This window comes from Postia placenta (genome assembly GCF_002117355.1).
Source record: "Postia placenta MAD-698-R-SB12 unplaced genomic scaffold POSPLAscaffold_3, whole genome shotgun sequence".
NCBI classification, from domain to species: Eukaryota; Fungi; Basidiomycota; class Agaricomycetes; order Polyporales; family Adustoporiaceae; genus Rhodonia; species Rhodonia placenta.
In genome coordinates this window covers 1,294,332-1,314,143 of record NW_020169834.1, presented here as the reverse complement: position 1 = coordinate 1,314,143, position 19,812 = coordinate 1,294,332, and the positions used below count along the sequence as shown (strand labels likewise).

The window sequence follows — 19,812 nt, the reverse complement described above, 5'->3', positions numbered from 1 at the left end:
CACTAATCATATACTGACAATACTGACGTCCCAACCTACTGACGTCCGAACTTACTGACTTACTGACATACTGACCTACTGACTACTGACCTACTGACTTACTGACCTACTGACCTACTGACACACTGACCTACTGACATACTGAACACACTTGTATATATGTAGCTAGTAGCTATTGGTTTGCGCTGCTGTCGAATGTCCGTAGAATACAGGATAATATATATATTATTTATTTGAATTATTTTATGGGAATTATGGGGTGCTCGCGGAATAGCGGCATTGTCCGGCCCGTCCACTGAACCTGGCGTGGCGCAGGTCACCGGGTGCCAGGTTTTACCCAATGCCAGGCTGAATCAGAAAAGACCCGGCGGTGCCAATTCGGGGAAAAACCCGGTCCATCCTGGGTTGAGCGTGCTGTTTGATGAACCCGGGTTGAACTCAATCTCAGCGCCGCCTGTGTATTATCCATACTATAGGCGTCTAACCAAACAACGCCACACTTTCACGACGCGAATATTGACGCGTTCACGCGCGACGCGTCGTTCAGTCGTCCGCCACAGCTGCTCATCGTTGCTAGTCGTTGACGCGTATATTCAAATGTCTACTGTTGATACAATGTACGTACCCTGAAAATCCACCGAATAAGTACGCTCATTTCTGTTCAGACCCGTACCCGAGACGCCCCTTACCCGTCCTCCGACGGCAGTCGTAGCCCCCTCTCCCCGTACTCCATCTTTTGTACTTGGTGCAGCGAATCGCTCTTACAAACATCAATACTCAAGTATCTACTACGTGCGGCTGCAAGTGCTCCGCAAATATGTAATGGCACGGGCTCGGCGGAGGTGGCATGACGTCGCAGGTAGGCCGATTTATGTCGGCCGCGTGCTCGACGTAATCAAAGGACAATTGTCCTACGTTATTGGCACTGTATATATGGACATGCCGATGAAACCCAATGTTCTTGAAGACCTTGCGCGCGATGTAGGTTTTCTTGCGCTTTTGTTGCCCATGCATTTCCGCCTGATCTTGCACCTGTAGCACTCGCTCCCCGCACCTGCAACACGCATGACATACTGCTCCCAAGATGATCAGCCTATGCTTGAAGATGAATCTGGTAGAATTGCGCTTGTGGGAGAACGTATACGATCCGCCCGTCTTGTTACAGGCGTTGTGCTCGGCATCCTTGGTATAGAGACGAGCGGTGGCGAGTTCGAGGTGGTGGATATATGCACTGCTGGAATGGCTCCACAACCATACTCTGACCTCAACTGGGGGGAGTCCAGTGCAGGCAGCAGTCAGGAAGGCAAAGCCGAAAAGATGGATGTTGACGGTATGTGCGTCTCTTCCAAATCATATTACTTGTACCTCACTCAGAAGTTGTGTGTAGAAACGCCAGTTCCAGGACAGGAGCAAGACGAATGGGTTGCTATCCTGTCTGGGCTAGAAATTGGTTCGACATCACCAGCGGACGCCCAGATTCAGATGCTGGCAGAATATCTGACAGGTGAGGCTGGTGGTCTCGACGACCAGGCCTCGGCTGCGCGTATCTCCAGATTAATTGTCGCTGGAAATTCGTTGGCTCATATCCTCAATGCCGACGGGACAGTTCCTGAGGAGAAAATGGAGCGTAAAGGGGTGTGTATTCTCACTTGTTACATCCTATTCCTGGTGGCTATGTTACATACAAATATGTATATTTGTATTGACACACCTAACAGCGACGTTACGGCCAAGACTCTGCCAATTTCTCGCCTCATCCTACGCAAACACTCGCCGCCCATATTACAGATATCGCGCGTACCATGCCCATCCACGTTCTTCCAGGCGCGTCGGATCCCGCCGGTACCCTCCTGCCTCAACAACCCTTCCCGCGTGCGATGTTCGGCAGTGCTGCTGCGTTCGCGAGTTTCACATGTGAGACGAACCCGACATACCTCCGTGTCGGCCCTTCTCCCAACACAGAGGGCACCCCCGACGGCGAGAAGGGCAAACAAAAAGCATCCGCGTCTGCCTCCAAAAGTGCACAGGCGGTAAGCGCGACACCGTTCCGCACGTTCCTCGTCTCCTCGGGACAGCCGGTGGACGATATGCTCAAGTACCTCCCCTCCCCGCTATCCACACGCCTGTCTATTGCGGAAGCGAGCCTGCGATGGCGGCACATTGCGCCAACTGCGCCGGATACGCTCTGGTGCCATCCATACTTCGGGTCGGACCCGTTTGTGATCAGTGAAACGCCTGACGTGTATATTGTCGGGTGCCAGCCCCGGTTCGGCACGCGCGTCGTGGAAGAGCGAGGGTGGGGGCCGACGCGGGGAGAAAGTGGGGAGCAGACGAGTGGAGACGTAGACATGGAGGTAGATGGCGAGGAGGGAGAGGAGGACATGGAGGGGGAGGGTGGTATAAAGCGGTGTCGGATTGTGTTGGCGCCGGGATTCAGGGAGACAGGCACTTTGGTGCTGCTCAATATGCGGACACTAGCGGTTAGAACGGTGCAGTTTGCGATAGAAGGTATGAATGCTGGAGGGGAGACATGAAGTGTGTTCAAGAATCGATTAAAATGGTGTGGATGCGATGGTTACGTTTCAATGTTCGATCAATGATATAGCCACATAATAGAGTTCCGCGACGACATACACTCGTGAAAGACTTCTGGCAGCTATACGGGTCAACTAACAGTGAGGAGCGGATATGGACAAAGTCTAATGCGTCGCTAGTTTCTTGATGTTGATCATGAAGAATGAGAAACTCTATTGAAATCTCGTATCGTAGATAATACGGCGATGTGTATTAATGGTACAGAGGTTCGGTCTCGAAGCGACATATGCTCTCCAGACGCGGTGCTCCCGGTGGCGACATGTCACCGTAAAAGGGGTACTCTGAGGCGCTAGAATGTGACGAGAGGGGCGTCGGACGGACGATGTCAATAATAATGTCCGAATAATCCTCTAGATCGTTATCGGTCTCCGAATTCGATGACGACGAGGAAGTATCCGGATATAAGTGGTGAGGGGATTGTGTGCCATGCGGAAAGTCCGTGTTCGACAGACCGGGTGGCAGTAGGGGGTAGGCACGAAGCGGCTGTTCTGGGTCGCTGAGCTGCGACGTGGTGCTATCGGGTTCAGCCACAGCTGAGCGGTCGGCGTGAATGTGGTGTGTAGTGGGCAGGCCAAGGCCGAGACCGCTTAGGGGTTGGATGAGGTTCTCCTGGGAGTGCCGTGCAGGAGCTCGCGACCTTGTGGGCGGCATATTCCTTGGTGTGTGTGGTGCTGTACGGGCTCTGCGTCCTGTAGACCTCGTGAGGGCGAGGGCAAAGTCGACATGAATGGCCATCTGGTCTGCGGCGCGCGCGGACATCGCAATGTCATGAAGTGAGGGAGGTAGTGAGCGTGTCGAGGGTTTGCGGTTGCGTGGCTGGTTTTCTGCCTCGGAGTCGGCATCATAACCAGTCAGATCTGAGCGACTCTGCTCAGGCCGCCTCGGAGCGCGCCTCGTAATGTCTGGTAGCGAGAATCTGCGGGGCCCTAGGCCAGCTAGAGCGTGAAAATTGAATGATGAGGACTGCATGATGGAATAGTAGGGTGATGCAGAGCGGATGAAAATCTTCTTAACTCACAGTAGCGTTCTCTCCCTGTTTATATACCATCCAGACGAAGCTTCAGACTGTGGAGAGCCGCTTCCGGCCCCGACGCAGGTACATCATTCCGTCGGTCCGTTCTCTGGATAACCAGACCGGTCTCGTTCGGCGGATGTGACGACAGTCGAGGAGAACGTTTGCATCCGCCGTCCGACGCGCCCGACGCGTTCGACGACGCGACCACGTGATGCGCGTCAAGCGCATATCCGGCAGTTGCACATGAGACTAAGTATCCGGGACTGTACGCTGCTCGGCGTTGTGGATTGTCGAACGTCATGAGTTGGTACTGCCTAGTCAAGATGGGTTACAGCGAGGTGGACTGGCACAGAGAGGAACATAGCCAGCACTGGACAGACTCAGCGGACAAAATGGCACATCTTGGTCGCCGAAAGCCCGAAGCCCCTGTACGGCGACAGGGGCGGGTATACTGAAGTATCGACACTCGGCCCCAAGATGTGACTCTGGCGGGGCCAGAGCCGTTTTTGGAGTTTGTCAGAGTATGTGTGCGTAACGGGCAACCCGGCGGGATGGGCGCTGCACAGGAACACGTTAATGATGAGGTCACGGTGCCCGATCACCTAGTTCGGCGCTTATGCCAATGCTACCGCCCTGGGTCGACCTCTACTCAATTCACCAACGGTCACTGTGTGTGCTGCAAATCCTACTAAGCGACACAAGCCCTCGCAGAGCTGCACAATGCTGGCAAGCTTTCCCCAGAAGATCACTGTGCCTTTCAACCTACTTGGCGATGAAGCGAAGCTGGCCTTCCGCAGTCAGCCAACTGGCATAGCGAAACTCGCTACCACTCGTGTATGTTCGGACTGCATCACATGAACAACCGGCTCTGACTGAGTTTTCCAGAATATCCCTGCCACCGACTCATACTGGGATCAAGTGAGTGTTGGCAGGCCTCCGAAGCTCCATCTCTAACTGTAAATTGGACTTGCAGTATGTTACATTGTTTGACTCGGCTTCCGACGTGTTCACGCTCATATCTCATAATGATGGTACGCTGCTGAGTCGCTCGCCTTGCGCTTGTGATCAACTCATGTTTCAGTCCGTCGTGCCCTGTTCGATGCGCCTGAGAACGTCGCGACGTTGATTCGCGTCATTACATCTCGCCTATTTAACCTCGTATCGGACCACACCTTCCCCAGCGCGCCCAATGCATCCGTCGCGTCGCTCGCTTCTTCGTTCATGAAGACACTATCACCGCGAAACACCACCAAGGAGGTGTTGAACTGCATACGCGTGCTACAGCGCGTCCTGCCTACAGTCTTCGAGCTGGAGAGTGAGACGATCAGATTTGACATGGATGTCTTTTGGAAGAAGGAGGTCGTGGAGGACGAATCTGTACAAGCTTCAGATGCGTCTGGGGCTCAGTTCGTCATCGACGACGACGAAGAGGACGAAGATGGTCCACAGGAAGGGTCGTCACGGCACGCATCCGGTCCCAAAGAGAAGCCTAAGCTGACACTGCCCTCCCTGGCTGAGAAGCTCTTTGGCTGCGTTGTTGACTTGCTGTTCTGCTGCGGCTTTACTATTCCCACCAAACTTCAGGTGGACCACTACAAAATTAATTATGTCATATGGTGCGCACACCGCTGACCATTGCGTCGCGTATGAGACAATTCACCTTCACTTAGGGGAAAGGGCGTTGGGTCTACTACTGATCCTGGCTCCAGCCAAGCTCTGGACAACAATAGGACAGAAGTCCTACGCTTGCTTCTGGTTTTGCTGTCGAAACCAATCTATGTCCCTCCTTCAGCATTTCTGCCGCTTCCATCACTTTATTCCCTCCATTTTATCCAGCGTACGCCCAGACGCCACGTTCTCACCGTTCTCTGCTCTCTGCTGAATACCATCATGAGCTCATCCCGTGCACACAACGTCATGAGTATGGGCAATATGGCTGGGAGACTTCCGTACAACCACCTAGTATTCAAGGGCGAGGATACTAAAACAACACTAGTGTCAACTTGCTTACAGGTTCTGTGTACCCTGTTGGACTTCCAGAGTGGAACAGCGCGTGACAGTGCTACCGATGGCGATGCGGGATCGTCAGCAGGGCCCACGGCACGGACGAACGCTTTCCGATACTTCGTTGCTAAGCTCGTGAGTTGTCCGAGTCCTTCAATCAAGGGGGTGCTTAGGCGTGTTATAGCACCGGCCAATAGACTTTGCATTCATTCTGGAAGGTATCACAGGCATCTTTGAGGAACAGATGGCGTCCATCAATAACCTCCTCCCTGGATCAAAGAAGTCTGTCCCGTATATAGTGGAGACCAGTACGTCTTTCGTATTTCATGCAATCGTCTAGTGCTTACGGTTTCCGCAAGTCGTCTTGTTATGGAAATTGATCGACCTGAACAAGGTGTGTTTTCAACAAGTAGTCATACTACGGCAACTGACTGGGGATGCTGCAGAAATTCCGTGCCTACGTTCTAGACTCCGACAAGGCCACGGACGTCCTCGCATACCTACTGTGCTATGGCATTGAGATCAAGGATAAACCACGTAATGTCGTGTCAGCTCAGCTTCGAATAACACTTATGCGGTGCCGACAGAACAACATGGACTCTGCCGTGCTATTTCCTACATCGTGCAAAGCATATCTGCAGAACAAGCGTTTGGGATGAAATTGTCCTCGCTGATCAAGGCACAAGTCCCGCCGAAATGGAGCAATCTTGGTACGGCAGCTGACTTCATGATTCACGTAGGTCACTATATAAGAGATAACGACTCACGTTGATCGATGAAACCCGTCTTTCAGGCCATATATGCGATGGTAGCCACGACTTCGGGAGCGCTCACTTCGTTGTACCCCGCGTTTATCATCGCGTTATCGAATTCTGCTCCCTACTTCAAGAATTTGAGTATCACGTCATCGACACGCCTGGTACAACTTTTCACGGCGTTCTCAAACCCTTCGTTCCTGCTCTCAGACGAAGGTCATCCAAGACTTCTCTTCTTCATGTAATGAAAAGCTTTCGTCTTGTCTTGATTCGCGCTCATCTATACCCAGGCTAGAGACCTTCAATGCTGTATTACTCCGAAATCTCTCTGAGAATCCGAACTTGGTGTACGGGATCCTCCATGCTCATAAGACATTCGAGGATCTTGGCACGTTTACACTCGTTCGTGGGCTGCGGGAGATCCGTCGGATCCAGCAAGCCAAAGAGGAACGTGCGCGGACGGCCGGGGGTGCCGTCGACAAAGGCAAAAACAAAGCGATCGACCAGGAAGAAGAACAACCACAAGACGAGAAGGCCAGACTGTTACGCAGCGAGAGCGACAGCTCTGCCGATCTGCACAGCCAATCTGACCCAACCGAAGATCCCGCCGAAGCACCGCAGTCGTCATCGGAAGAGGATCCTGCCACTATCAGGCCCTTAATGTCCCCGACCGCAACAGAGCATCCGGGGTTCAATCGAAGCCGCCCGGAGCCTTCTGAGAAAGCCAGGGGCAAGATGAGGGCGGCGGGACGCTCGTTGTCTCTTGATGTAAGTGGAAGTCTGGAGAGCGTCGCCGCCACCGCAGTCGGTCGGAATGGCTTCGTGCCTACCCAAGAATGGGTGCGTCTGTTCATTATTCTTTACCAGTAGATGGTGATTGAGCTTTCAATCCCCCAGGTCACCTCATGGCAACAAGGGTCAGTTTTAGCCTCCCTCCTTAAGACTATGCCAATACTAACTTACGTTGTTAGACTGCCACTTGATATCATCATGCTGGTGATATCGGAGCTGCTTCCGAAAGTTCAGGAACTACAAACCAGCCTTAACCCGACGAACGTCAACGGCGCCGTGGTTGACCTCATCCGAAGTACGAATCTGGCCCATGTTTTGCCAAAACCACCGCCACTGGCCCCTCGGCGTTTCATTGTGAGTCGCTGCTCTATCAGCGATTGTACTTGACACTAACATCGAGATACAGTGGTCGGACGCTTCCATTATCTGGCTGTCGTCTTTGCTCTGGGGCGAAATCTACGTCCGCTCCATGACACCCCTTGGGATTTGGAACGGTACCACCGTGCGCCTCTTCTATGTGAAGCACGCTCAAGCGCAACAGCGTCAAATCACTGAAACTGTCACCAATGTCATGGGCGGCCTTCTGGGGAGGTCGAGTTCATCGCAGTCTATTGGGCAGCGTCTTTCATGAGATGGTTACTATATTGACATTTGACATCGGTTATGAATTTGGATTATGTACCTTTATGTACTGTATGTGTCGATGCCGGCGTCTAAATAGGAAGTTCATTCCTGGTCGATCAGCTATGCACAAGGTGGCTGCGGGCACCGTTCACGGTTCGTGCTGCCCCCAGTGTGATTCTGTATGACCGAAATTCGCATATCTACCATCACAAGATGGAGTTTCAGACAGTGGCAAATGTTCGGACACTGTCCAACACACAGCAAACGGCATTGAAGCGGGGTGAGCATCATATAGCGCGTATTGACTGTGGCCAGGAGAACCGTATTGATCAATTTTATAGGCAAAATCGTGACGGTTGCGGATCTTCTGCTTGCAACGCCAGGAGATATCTCCAAGAGGTGCTGGATCACATCAGGAGAAGTGGAGAAAATCTTGGACGTAGTTTGTTCCTTCCTGGCTAATTCGCCTCAGCCACTATCAGAATTTGAGGATGAAGATGAGATCTTCACAACGGGAGACGCACGGCTTGATGAAGCACTCAATGGTGGGATAAGGACCGGGATGGTCTGGGAAGTAGCAGGCGAAAGGTGAGCCATCCATCGACGCGTCTGCACGGTGTGCTTATTCGTAGTGTAGTGCAGCAGGGAAGACACAATTCGCTTTACAACTGTCACTGCTCGTGCAGATTCCTCGTGAAGAGGGCGGACTGTCCGGCTCTGCGTGTTACTTAACCACTAGCGCGACCCTCCCGACGTCTCGTATGAAGGAGATCATCGAGAACCATCCCCGGCTCTCACCCGAGACGGCCGGCCTATCGGACATTCACACCATGAAGACACACGAGATCCCGACACTCCTCCAGGTGCTCGCGCGAACGTTCCCTGCGCTAATCGCGAAGCACGCAGCCCAGCCGGGCGCGAAGCCCGTCAAGCTACTCGTCGTCGACGCGCTTACTGAGCTCTTCCACTCCCACGACAAGGTGTCCAGCGACATGCTCTCCCAGCGCGCGAAGAGCCTCGCCGAGATCTCCACGCTGCTGCACGCCCTCGCGAGCGCGCACCGCATCGCCGTGCTAGTGCTCAACGAGGTCGTTGACGTCGTCGACAGGTTCTCAGACGCGCCGCTGGACGAGTCGCACGACCTCATCTACAGCGAGCAGGCGCGCTGGTTCAGCCGTGCGGAAAACATCCCTGGCGAGGGCCGCAAGCAGGCAAGTTTAGGCCTGGTGTGGGCGAACCAGGTCAACACGCGGATCATGTTTAGCCGCACGGAGCGGACGGCATACTTGGACGACGTGCAAGAGAGGAGGGCCAAGCGCAGACGGCTGGATGACTCACAGAAGTCGCACAGCATCGAGGCGCAGCCTACTCGCATCCGGCGCATGAGCGTCGTCTTCAGTTCTGTCGCGCCGTTGATGTCGATGGATTATATCGTGACCGACGAGGGCATCGTTACGCTGCCTGACACTGTTACACCTAACATTACTTTACAGTTTACTGTGCCCGCCGGGACCAGCCGCTCCATGCCCGGTTCAAGAGTGAAGACCGTTGATGGCGTCTCTCTATTGGACGTCGGGGCTATCGCTGGTGATGCCGATGCCGATGGCGCTGATTTCGACGAGTCCCAGGAGGTAGAGGACGGTCCTCGGGTTGAAGACGATGATGAAGACGACTACTGGAGGGCACTCGACGCGCAGGCGGATGCGAGTGGTGACGTGTATACTGGCGCGCACCTACCATCGTCCGCGCCCTCGTGAAGCCTTGCATAAACAATGTCGCATTTATATGTATACCTATGCTCGATATATACCACTCAATGCTACCGATATCTGCCAGAGGAACTAAATAACGTCGATGCGAACGCCATTGCAGTCGGTAATCAATACAGAATGAAGAGGGCGCGGGGATGGGTAAATAAATGGAATGCGACATGAAACCTACACCACTTCTCCAGCTGAAGACAACTGCGTGCTTCCGATAGGACGTCGCCTTTACCCATAGTAAACAGGCTGCGGCTGTTGAGGCTTTTCACTGGGGAGCACCAGCGGCCGTATGCCTTGGCTCCTCGGGGCCGTCCGGCGCACACGCGTTTCTCTTCCTCCGCTTTCAAGATCATGCGTGAACGGTGTGATCCTGTGTATGTCCGGCATGTTCTTCATCTCTCTGTAGGCGATTCCAACCGTCATGACGGCTATGCCACAAATGAGTCGAGATCTACTGTGAATGAATAGCCAAACACTTGCCGGAGATGACTGACAAAGCAGTCATAGCCACAAATGTACCCAATGAGACACCCGAGTACGCCACGTCAGGAAAGTCGTGGATAAAAGTGAGGACGGTGATGGCACAAACTGTTGTTGTGGCTTGTTAACGGACCTCAGCTTATCAACAGAGACCACCATGAACTTACGTGTTGAGATAAACCCTACGACTAGAGCGAACATGAATGTGACCCGGGGCTCGGGCCCACGATTCTTGCGACGCAGTACGAAATGGACCGCCCTATAATAAGGAAGTCAGATGATAAACCTGCGGCGAGAACGTGGACCGACGCACTGTGCGCATAGGACCAAGATGGCGAGAATGTGAAACGTTATCAATGCTCCCTCGGTCGCTGTGGTATGTAAATAAAAAAAATTGTAAGTACCTGTGCAGAATATCGCTCACCTCTGCCGGTGGGATCAGCAATCATAGTGAAGAGCAAGAAGATGAGAAGTGCATGGGCCGTCAGCTGAAGAACTGTCCGAGTCAAGCCACAAAGGTCAGTGCACGGGAACACGGACGAGGTTGAGTTGCGCACGATATAGAGCTAGGCGAAAAACGAAAGACGCAGTAGTAACCATCTTCCCGTCGCAGACAGGGCAAGAGAGTACACAGGAGACAGTTGGAGTGCAAGAGAAGCAGGAGGGGCCCTACCTAAGGTGGGAAAGGGAACGAAGGACAGGACAATCGAGAAGGCAGACTCATCGCAGGCTTTATACGCGCGTGATGTGCGCCACAAGAACAAAGAACAAAGCGAGTGGCGAGCCAGGGCAAGGGGAAATTAAAGCGGTGGCTTATGTGGCTTCAGACCGCCACCGCCCAAGCCATGATCCGAGAGCCCGTCGGGCTCACCCCCACCAGCATTGAGAACACGATTCAACGGTTCTCCCTGCGGCGCATTATACTACCTTGTAAATGGGGCGACACAACCCGATGGGCACCATGTTCATGCGGCACGGCTGAGATCACCGTAACAAGGCGATCAACTGGCATGAGATCTGAGATCCAGATCTCACAGACGTTGGTGGCTGATCCAAGCTGCTGGGCCTCTCCTTGGCATCGTCCTCGTCGATTGTATTCATTCTCGCGATCCAGAGGTCGTCCGTGCCAATGACACTAGGCAAGGCGACTACTGTGATCAGTGCGTACGCGGTCTCTGGTGGTGAAGTCTCCGAGTCGGAATCTTGATCCTGTCAAGTTGATGCAATTAACAGTATACATTTCATGATTGAGAAATACCTAGTTCTAAGGGAAACGCGTCAGATCTCAACGGGAGTCTCGGCGGAGTGTGCGAGCTATTGTATCCACCAACTCACTCACTTTCTCGCATGGTGATCGCGGACTCTTTCATAAGCTCGTACTCAAGCTATCAAGTACAGAGGAACGACTGCCTTCCACGTACGAGGGCTGGGATATGGAACTACCGCTTAGCCTCCTACGACATGAGGATAGTCCCGGGCCTCCTGGCTGGGCCTGTGCAGATAAGTCGAGTCATTGAGAATTGTCCTCGTTCCGTGTGGCCCTCAAGAAAGTTACCCAAAACAGCCGAGACCAAGAGAAGGCCTCACTTGTACGAATCACTTACTACCTGCTCAGGCCCCGTGGCGGCCCTCTTGCGGTAAACTTGAGTGTTTGGGTGTCTATGCCTCAAACTCAGACTAGACACTGATTTTCCTCTGCCACTTCACATGTCCATGGCCAATATCCGAAAAGCAGTTGAACGCCTACCTCCTCGGCCATGGGTGCAGCGACACCTCGAAGGGCTCTTCAAGTACGCTCTTCAGCAAATCTGCAACTCGCCTCGAGCTCGTTTGCTTTGGCTACGATATCTCCCTTGTATTCTTGTGGATCGTGATAGCAGCACATTCCCGTCTGCCGAAGGGGTCCATGCAGCTGTTTGCATGAGCACTATAAGGTGCTATGTGACCTGGCCTGCATGCAAAAGGTATGACGCCATCGGTGGAACCATGTCGGACATTAGATGCACCACGGCGGGCCATACAAATCTTCATGAGTTCAGGATAACCAAACTATGGGTGCCTCGGGCTCGAAATCTACTGCATCATTTTATGTAATTCTTGTGTCAGTTGAAACGTTAAAGCTTCCTACACATTTGTCAACACTTGCGACGTGAGAACGGATGGTGCTTGTGCCGGCACGAAGTCGCGAGGATGACTCTTCCATGGGTGTAAAACTTGAAGCAAAGGAATCGTCATAGCATGTCACGATGGCAAGCCCACACTCCGATATGGCAGCGCTTGCAACTCCATCTGTGCAACATTCCAGAGTTAGACATAAGTCACGCCCAGCCACTGAAGCCAACATAGCCGCTATAGACCATCAAGCCAGCATGTAGACATCTAAACAAATAGTGAATGAAGACGGGAAGTTCCTGGGATACGACTGTGGTCAAAATGCCTTGTCGCACATGTCGCTCTCTCCACATTCATATTCATTATTCCCGTGCCATACGATTATCCTGACTCGGAGAGACTAAATACACACTCTCACATAATTTGTGCTGAAACGATTCAATGTGGAAAGCAGTTAGAGGGACCCGAGTAGCTCCCTACCTGACATCTGTACCAAATGTGTGTATGTCAGGCTATCTCCGAAGTTATATATGATCCATGATACATTCATAATTGCACTCTGCGATAAGAGACTGGTGAAAGAACGATATAAATACAAGCCGCCAGCCCTGCAGGAGCAGACAGGCGCGACGAAAGGGTAACTGGCAGAACACAAGAAGGTAATGGGGATGGAGAGGTGAGAATCAAGTGCTAAAGGCACCAGAGATTATCATGGTACGATTACTTCTCCAGCGCGATCTCTAGGCCGCCAAGACTATACGAGAGAGGACGAGAGGCATGGTCCGCCATGCGATGTGCAGACAGCGCCATCTGCGTTCATTGCGAGCCGAATGTGTTCTCTCCCGAGTAACTGACGTACAAGAAGCCGTCCTCATCCCTGCAACACGCAGACGTTCTCGATCAGAATGTAATTAGCGCGTGTAAAGACAGAGTTACTCACTTGTGTTCTTCATAAATCGCACTCATCAAGGCAGCAGTGGGTGGCAGGACCTCATCGACGAAGATGAAGATCGCCTTCTCTGGCGCGAGCTTGATACGCTTGCGGATGACGTATACGAACTGTCCGACGGTGAGATCCTGGAGCAGGATCCGTCAGAATCCTTGACTTCACAAAGGACGTCGAGTCCACGCACTGATGGTACTAGATACTTCTTCTTGTCTATTGTCGGGATGTCGGTCTTGTCCGCCTTCTCGCAAATCACCTGAAGCCCGGACAGATAGTACTAAGTAACTGAGGTATCGTCAACACGAGCGAGGGAACGCACAGGTATCCTGTCAGGATACTTCTGCCGGATCCTTTCTGCCTCAGCCTTACGCTTCTCTGTAGCCAGACGCACATAAAACGGCCGATTAGCTCAGATCAGAGCGAGAGGCAGACGCGCCACCAACCAAAGGGGTGCTCATCCTTGAACTTGGACCTCATGATGGGCTGGGATGGATGGTGGTGAGGAAGGTGATGGACAAAGGGGCTGACAGACGCAAAGGTGGTGGTGGTGGTGGTGGTGGTGGTGGTGGTTTAGGAACAAGCAGGGGTTGGCCGACTTCACAATGAAGTAGTCGTGAGGAAGCCGTGCGCAGGCCAGGCGCGACTCCGAGCCGCAGCGTGACTCGGGAAACAAACCACAACAACAGCGGCGCACAAGGTCGCTGGATTTGGCAGCCTCGGTGTCCGTCAGCCTCAACATCCTTCAGAACGCTGCTTTCGTTGGGAGCACGAGCATTGATGACAAATGTATAGCTGCGGAAGCTGTCTACGCTGAGAAAGCAAGGGTGGTGCGAGGCGTCTTTGTATGCCAATAGTTGGTGCCGCAACGCCCATACAGACAAAGGCTACAATTAGAGGGATAGCTGGAAGACGGCACTAGCTATCCTGAGGGCGACCAACGCCCAGAGTGACAGACTTAGGCATGGAAGCATCTCGTCTATCAGTGCTGACATGGACAACGTGAAACCGGACATTATAAATATGTGCAGTCTATTTGTTGAGTATTTTGCCAAGCCGCATGAGGTGGTAGTTGATGGTGGACCCGTGCTGCTTCCCGCCTAATGGCTGTGGGGATAACCTACTTTAGTCGAGTCCTGCTGGGAACATATGCCTACGCACCGCTGTCCGCATGCATTCATACAGTGCCTTCGCCGACTCCTGGCACGGTCCGACAGAGTGCGTGTCACCGCTGGCCGCCCAGCACCCAAGCATGCTCGCTAGCTGAACACCACAGACGGCCTTCGCATGCTCTGCCGCAGAATGAGGATTCTGTGACCGACTACTCTGGCTGCTTCAGCTCACCTTTGCGAGGCCTGACCTTGAGCTTTTTGATATGCATGAGCCCCTCCTGCTACCGAGCACTATTAGCCCGAAATGAATGGCGTGAGCAGGACAATGAATGCCGCCAACGAGACGACCGACCGATGTGCGGTATGAAGACAAGGACCGAAAGAGGCAAGTAAGGAAATTCCCGACGGGTCAATCACATGATTGGCCTCCACGTTGGCAGCCATGATCGGCTGTAGTCTGTCGCCTCTAATATAGCGCCCAGAGACTGTCTCCACACCACACCTGCACTCTGACCCTGCAACACATTCGCCATGGCCGCACGAGGGGCTCTCAACAAGAACAACTCAGGTGTGCCGCTACGTCCTCGTCTCTACTATCTGGCTGCTCATCAAGCGCGTTGCCGTGTAAGCTGTCAAGCGCATCATGCAAGAAGCCAGGGAGTTGGCGAACGATCCATGTACGGACTACTCGGCGGCACCTCTCGAGGTCAGTGTAAAGTTCGCTTCTCAAGCTCGGAAAGTTCTAAAACGGTGTTTAAACGGACCGTAGGATGATATCTTCGTGAGTAGACGCCACCATATATGCTGGGCGCCGTCAAATATTCATCTCATACTTGTAGGAGTGGCATTGCACTATGCGCGGCCCCTCAGGCACCGAGTTCGAAGGCGGGCTTTACCATTTCCGCATCCTTCTCCCCTCAGAGTACCCCTTTCGTCCGCCCTCTATCATGATGTTGACGCCAAACGGCCGGTTTGAGTTGAACACCAAGGTGCGCCTGTCTGCCGCTCTTCCTGAAGGCCCCGCCAAGCCTGACGTACACACTTGTTCTGAAGATCTGCATCAGCTTCACGAACTGTGCGTGTTATGGCACTCTAGATTGTGCGGTCGCTGAGCAGAGGTCCGGACCCATCTAGATCACGAGGAGCTTTGGCAGCCTGCCTGGGGCGTTCGGACAGGTGAGCACGTCGAGACTATCTTCTGGGTCGGCACCGTCTCAATGTCCACCCTGCTTTCTGCAGCCATCATCGGGCTGCAAGGATTCTTTCCACTGAAGGGCACAGCAGCTGCAGGCGTCGGAGCCATCGAATACCCCAACGCGGAGCGAAAGCGACTGGCAGCCCTGTACGTCCACCTGATTCTCATTGTCTTCTGCAATGCACTCATGCACTGTATGGATCCAGCTCACGAAACTGGATTTGCCCGCGCTGCAACCATTCCAACCTCGAGTGTTTGCCCGACCCACTACCTGCAGGTTCCGCTTCAGTGTCAGACGCAGACCTGTCCATTTCAGATACCCCGTCTCCCAGACAACTTGTCGTCCCCATGCCGACACCTGCGGCCACTCCTTTCATGGAAGCCACATCCGCATCCGAGTCGTCTTCGTCGACCAACACACCACTTTCAACAGCATCTCCCCTCGATACTCCTTCCACTCCTTCCACTCCTTCAATTCGTTTGCATGCACCCATACCCACCCGCCCAAGCCCGCCTGCGTCGATACTCTCGCAACGCATACCCACTCCGCGCCTCCAGATCATCAAGTCCGATTTGTTGGGGCGACCGAGCGCGTCACCGGCGCGCACTCCTGACCTGCCCATCCTGGAAGCAGCGATCACGCAGAGCCAGCGCCGGCCGCCTGTAATGCTGGACACCGCGATTTGTGTCCTTCTGGTGCTGGTGCTGTCCCTGATAGCGAGGCGGATCCTCTAGGTGTAGTTCACCATCGCTCTTCTTTCATATCTTGTCGCTTGCACCGGATTCCTTTCTTTCGTCGTCTCACTCTGCGCATCATGTAACCCCTGTATATTAGTGTCATCTCGGCTCGCATTTATTCATCATGAGGGTATATTTTGATAGCACCTTGGTTGCAGGCTGCAGTAAGCCAGACATTTACAAGGTGCGAGATAAAAAAGAAAGCATTCTGAAGGTACGTATAGTTACAGCAAGACTAATAAACACGGTCCTAATCCCGTCTACTTTTTCTTCTTGTCGCTGATGCTGAGCGAGACCAACTCCTCGTCCTCAATGTTGTAACTTGCAAGATTGTTCGTGTTTGCAAGCATACGGCCAGCATAAGACAATCGAAGGCGAGACACGGGTAATGCGGTACCCATGTGTTGCACAATGCGCTCGCGGAGAGTAGACACGAGAAGATTAAGAGGTAAATCAGGGACAGTGAGGACCCGGCCGTCGAGCTTCCATTCAGGCTTAGACGGATCGTTTGGTAGCTGAACAACAAGCGCGATAGGATGCTAAAATGGAATGACTGACGTCAGTATGACCATCCACACGACAAGAGCGAGGGACTATTTTACCGGATGCATGTTGATCCAATCCTCTTCGGAATACAGCTGCGTGCCGGGGATTTTGGCAATCTTCTGGCGTTTGGCCGGTGGAATCTCGTCCATACCACCCTCCATCTGATCAGCAGAGCGCACCATACCCGTCTGCGGAGGCGTGCCGACAGCTCCGGGTGACCCAGCAAGCGCTGCGGCGCGAGCGGGGTGCATAACCGGCGCTGAAGCGGGCGGCGGCTGGTAACCAAATGGCTGTGGCGCATCCATGCCCTGGTAGTGCAGAGGCGGCAGCATAACAGGCGGAGGCTGACTGGGATAAAGCGAAGCGGGCTGCGGGCCGGAGGCAACTGTCGCCGCGGAATAAGCAGGGTCGCCAGAACCCTGCATAGGAGGAGCAGGAAGCGATGCAGGAGGCGGCGGCAAGGATGTCATTGGCGCAGGTGCCGCGGCAGGACCAATGCCCGGCCCAATCGCATTCACTTCTTGCCTACGAGATAAATGCGGTCAGCAGAGGCTATTGGGCAGCGGAAACGCACGACTCACGGTCCCAGACCTTTCGCGCGGTGAATCGCGGCAATCTGCTCGTCGAAGTTGACGTTCGTCGAGAACTTGTCGAGCGTGTTTGCCTTCGAGGCAGTGTGGCCATCCCAGACAACCTTCTCCCGTTCCCTCCGCCGGAGCCTCTCTTCTTCCTCCTCTTTCTTGCGCTTCTCTTCGTCTGCCTCAGCACCGAAAATATCAACACGCGTGCGAGCAAGGTTCTTGAGCGATGATACGACGTTCGCACCGCGCTGCAGCTCGGATGCTTGGGCCTTGCGGGCCTCGAGGACATCACGCTGCGACTTCCACTTAGGATCGAGTAGCTCGATACGCATGTGCTCCTGCAGCTCATCCACGGGGATTTGCTGACCACAAATGGTACATGTTGTCATCTTCTCCGCGGATTTCTTGCCCACTGGTAGTCACCATAGTGAGATAAACCTCGGATAAACGGAATGGGCTCAGACTCACCCTTGGGCACATAATCGGTTCTAATCTTCATAGGAGCACCAGCCTCCAGGGAGTTGGCCTGGATAGCTCGTGCTCTTTCCAATTCTTTCTGCCGTTCCTCATCCTCTCGTCTTCTTCTTTCTTGCGACTCCTTATCCTCGTCATCGCTTTCGTCCATCGCTGCATCGTCGGCTCCCGCATTGATGGGAACCCCGGCACCTCCCACTGCTGCTGCAGCTTCCGCCTCCGCAGCAGCTTGGCGAGCACGGTGGGCTTCAACATCTTCCGCAGTTGTCTCCATAATCATGGCGGCCATCCTCTTCTGTGCGAGTGTCATGTTCTCCACTTCCTGCACGCTCATGGGAGGTGGCAGCTCAGAAGTAGCATCCGCCGCTGTGAATTCGATGGTCTGGACAATCGCGTAGTCATGCCAGTCAATCTCAGCAAAAGCGACTGCGAAGAAATGTCAGCAGTGTTGTGTGAAATACAGTGGGCAAGGACGCACTTTGCTCCGCCTCCTTGTCATCTTCACGTTTCTTCTCTTGTTCTCGCTTAATATGTTGCCACCGAGCCCGCTTCTTAGCAATCTCGAGCTCCTTCCATCGCGCGCCTTCCTGTGTACGTTCGTTCAACTGCTCTAGCATCTCTTTGCTGGGCAGAAGAACTTTCGAGTACTGCTCAACTAACCGATTAAAATAACCGAAGAGGGAGTGGGTGGGCCTCAGGAAGTCGAACTGGTAGTTGCGACCCTCTCTAGCTGACAGGGCGGCGAGGAACGAGCGTCCACGGCGGGCCGTGAAGAGTGCTGTAAGCTTCATAATATCTCTGGAGACGGCCGTCAGAGCGCAGTCCAAGACGTAGCAATTAAGTGGCTCACAAATCAATGGCGGTAATGTTGGGAATGTCGAGGACGAACTCTGGCACAAGAGGCTCGACGCCTTTGTCGACCTCCTTTTCCTCCACGACACCGTCCACCTTCACCTGCTCCTTGGGTGCAGTCTCATCATCCAGCTCGCCGCGGACCACCTTGTCCATGCGATGTCTGTAGTAAGCATGATAAGGGTCGGCCGGGTTGAGAAACGAGAACTTTGGGTCCTGACGCTGGTTCTCGCGAATTTTGTCCTCAAACTGAGGGGGGTTCGCCGACCTCGCAACAAAGAGTGCCGTCCGGTCAATGACGGCTGGAAAGGTCAATGTCTGCCGTCAGCACAAGCACCAGAGACACGCGAAGCTTGAGACCCACACTTGATCTCCGGCGGGGGCAGAATGAGTCCGCTTGCGAATTTTGGCTCCTTGGAAAGCCCATTGGCATGGCCGTTCATCATGTGGCCATTCATGGCCGGTGGGGGCATCATCTGGACGTCGACGCTCATGGCTGGGCGAGCAGAATGAGCAGGCAGGTAACAACGGGCAAGGGAGAACCTCACGAGCTCTAGACGCCCGGCGTCGCTGGACCAATATGGCTTAGTCGGCATCTTTTCGAGGCCTTCGATCTCGAGGACAGCCAGTCGACCTTGCACACTGAAGGCAGCATGCTCGGGGCGTTCAGACAGACACAAGTTAGCCTCGGCGGTCTGCTTTGGTAAGCTCTGCATAGGCTACTGCGGTGCATATATCCTCATTACTGGTTACTGCACAGGAAGACGCCATGGAAATTGTCACCGACCCGTAAAGCCAACGCTCGGAAGCGTCTGAAGAGAGTGGACTCAGTCATCGAGGCTGTAAGGGCTAGTGGTGTTGAGTGTGCTTCTCTGGTGCGTTCATGATTACATTTACCACTAGGCGTGGCCTTGACTAACGTCCTCCACAGGTTAAGGCCTTGGAATTGCCCAAGGAGCATGAAATGCCCGCACGAGACAAGTATACTGTCTTCACCCGTCATGCACGAGGGTACCGCAAAGGTATCCACAAGGTGCCGAAGTGGACAAGAGTACGCGCTGCCTTTGCTCTCATCTGTTCTGTGTTGCTGAATGTCTATTATACAGCTAACACTACGAACAAATCCGACAGGTTTCTAGTGTCGCGTTTTTGTCCTCTCGACCCGTACCATTCTTCGTGGCGCACTGTTCGCCAAGGCTCATCGTGCATTACATCAGATTCTAATATAATC

The 19,812-nt window shown here is 53.5% G+C and overlaps 10 protein-coding genes across 10 annotated transcripts; 5 read left to right on the top strand and 5 right to left on the bottom strand.

Annotated features, from left to right (window-relative positions):
* Nucleotides 1-597: 597 nt before the first annotated feature.
* On the top strand, nt 598-2,534 carry POSPLADRAFT_1044422 (hypothetical protein; the record flags this gene model as incomplete). The annotated part of the gene is made up of 6 exons (XM_024478534.1): nt 598-617; nt 666-859; nt 902-981; nt 1,039-1,330; nt 1,388-1,635; nt 1,719-2,534. 6 exons carry the CDS (start codon nt 598-600, stop codon nt 2,532-2,534), a joined length of 1,650 nt encoding a protein of 549 aa, XP_024341792.1.
* A 253-nt stretch (nt 2,535-2,787) lies between these two features.
* On the bottom strand, nt 2,788-3,564 carry POSPLADRAFT_1044421 (hypothetical protein; the record flags this gene model as incomplete). The annotated part of the gene is made up of 1 exon (XM_024478533.1): nt 2,788-3,564. One exon carries the CDS (start codon nt 3,562-3,564, stop codon nt 2,788-2,790), a length of 777 nt encoding a protein of 258 aa, XP_024341791.1.
* A 766-nt stretch (nt 3,565-4,330) lies between these two features.
* On the top strand, nt 4,331-7,792 carry POSPLADRAFT_1134413 (hypothetical protein; the record flags this gene model as incomplete). Its single annotated transcript, XM_024484472.1, has 14 exons — nt 4,331-4,444; nt 4,496-4,528; nt 4,584-4,641; nt 4,692-5,226; nt 5,281-5,749; nt 5,799-5,922; nt 5,974-6,008; nt 6,061-6,151; nt 6,202-6,350; nt 6,408-6,610; nt 6,660-7,209; nt 7,267-7,286; nt 7,341-7,515; nt 7,568-7,792. 14 exons carry the CDS (start codon nt 4,331-4,333, stop codon nt 7,790-7,792), a joined length of 2,781 nt encoding a protein of 926 aa, XP_024341790.1.
* Nucleotides 7,793-8,615: 823 nt separating this feature from the next.
* POSPLADRAFT_1087478 (hypothetical protein) lies at nt 8,616-9,251 on the top strand (the record flags this gene model as incomplete). Its single annotated transcript, XM_024483051.1, has 1 exon — nt 8,616-9,251. A coding segment is annotated over one exon (636 nt), but the record flags the coding sequence as incomplete, so codon positions are not given.
* A 525-nt stretch (nt 9,252-9,776) lies between these two features.
* Nucleotides 9,777-11,787, bottom strand: POSPLADRAFT_1044418 (hypothetical protein; the record flags this gene model as incomplete). The annotated part of the gene is made up of 8 exons (XM_024478532.1): nt 9,777-9,976; nt 10,196-10,287; nt 10,342-10,399; nt 10,453-10,516; nt 11,064-11,230; nt 11,368-11,413; nt 11,633-11,659; nt 11,776-11,787. 8 exons carry the CDS (start codon nt 11,785-11,787, stop codon nt 9,777-9,779), a joined length of 666 nt encoding a protein of 221 aa, XP_024341788.1.
* A 1,169-nt stretch (nt 11,788-12,956) lies between these two features.
* POSPLADRAFT_1044417 (hypothetical protein) lies at nt 12,957-13,563 on the bottom strand (the record flags this gene model as incomplete). The annotated part of the gene is made up of 5 exons (XM_024478531.1): nt 12,957-13,017; nt 13,081-13,217; nt 13,274-13,342; nt 13,406-13,461; nt 13,530-13,563. The coding sequence occupies 5 exons, from the start codon at nt 13,561-13,563 to the stop codon at nt 12,957-12,959; spliced, it is 357 nt and encodes a 118-aa protein (XP_024341787.1).
* A 552-nt stretch (nt 13,564-14,115) lies between these two features.
* Nucleotides 14,116-14,464, bottom strand: POSPLADRAFT_1136515 (hypothetical protein; the record flags this gene model as incomplete). The annotated part of the gene is made up of 3 exons (XM_024484694.1): nt 14,116-14,190; nt 14,245-14,375; nt 14,428-14,464. 3 exons carry the CDS (start codon nt 14,462-14,464, stop codon nt 14,116-14,118), a joined length of 243 nt encoding a protein of 80 aa, XP_024341786.1.
* A 242-nt stretch (nt 14,465-14,706) lies between these two features.
* POSPLADRAFT_1038887 (hypothetical protein) lies at nt 14,707-16,253 on the top strand. The gene is made up of 8 exons (XM_024477459.1): nt 14,707-14,763; nt 14,825-14,901; nt 14,965-14,976; nt 15,035-15,184; nt 15,249-15,270; nt 15,330-15,371; nt 15,435-15,537; nt 15,597-16,253. Exons 1-8 carry the CDS (start codon nt 14,727-14,729, stop codon nt 16,123-16,125), a joined length of 972 nt encoding a protein of 323 aa, XP_024341785.1. The 5' UTR covers nt 14,707-14,726; the 3' UTR covers nt 16,126-16,253.
* Nucleotides 16,254-16,388: 135 nt separating this feature from the next.
* On the bottom strand, nt 16,389-19,024 carry POSPLADRAFT_1134290 (hypothetical protein; the record flags this gene model as incomplete). The annotated part of the gene is made up of 7 exons (XM_024484459.1): nt 16,389-16,667; nt 16,731-17,199; nt 17,256-17,667; nt 17,724-18,155; nt 18,208-18,527; nt 18,580-18,883; nt 18,946-19,024. 7 exons carry the CDS (start codon nt 19,022-19,024, stop codon nt 16,389-16,391), a joined length of 2,295 nt encoding a protein of 764 aa, XP_024341784.1.
* Nucleotides 19,025-19,234: 210 nt separating this feature from the next.
* Nucleotides 19,235-19,720, top strand: POSPLADRAFT_1053780 (hypothetical protein; the record flags this gene model as incomplete). Its single annotated transcript, XM_024480448.1, has 4 exons — nt 19,235-19,284; nt 19,342-19,456; nt 19,513-19,632; nt 19,688-19,720. 4 exons carry the CDS (start codon nt 19,235-19,237, stop codon nt 19,718-19,720), a joined length of 318 nt encoding a protein of 105 aa, XP_024341783.1.
* Between the last annotated feature and the right edge of the window lie 92 nt (nt 19,721-19,812).

Excerpts from the sequence above, each read along its gene's own strand:
- POSPLADRAFT_1038887 (XM_024477459.1), top strand. The coding sequence starts at position 14,727 with ATGGCCGCACGAGGGGCTCTCAACAAGAACAACTCAG. Across the intron at positions 14,764-14,824 it reads TCTCAACAAGAACAACTCAG|CTGTCAAGCGCATCATGCAA; the intron begins GTGTGCCGCTAC and ends TTGCCGTGTAAG. Across the intron at positions 15,538-15,596 it reads CGAAAGCGACTGGCAGCCCT|CTCACGAAACTGGATTTGCC; the intron begins GTACGTCCACCT and ends GTATGGATCCAG.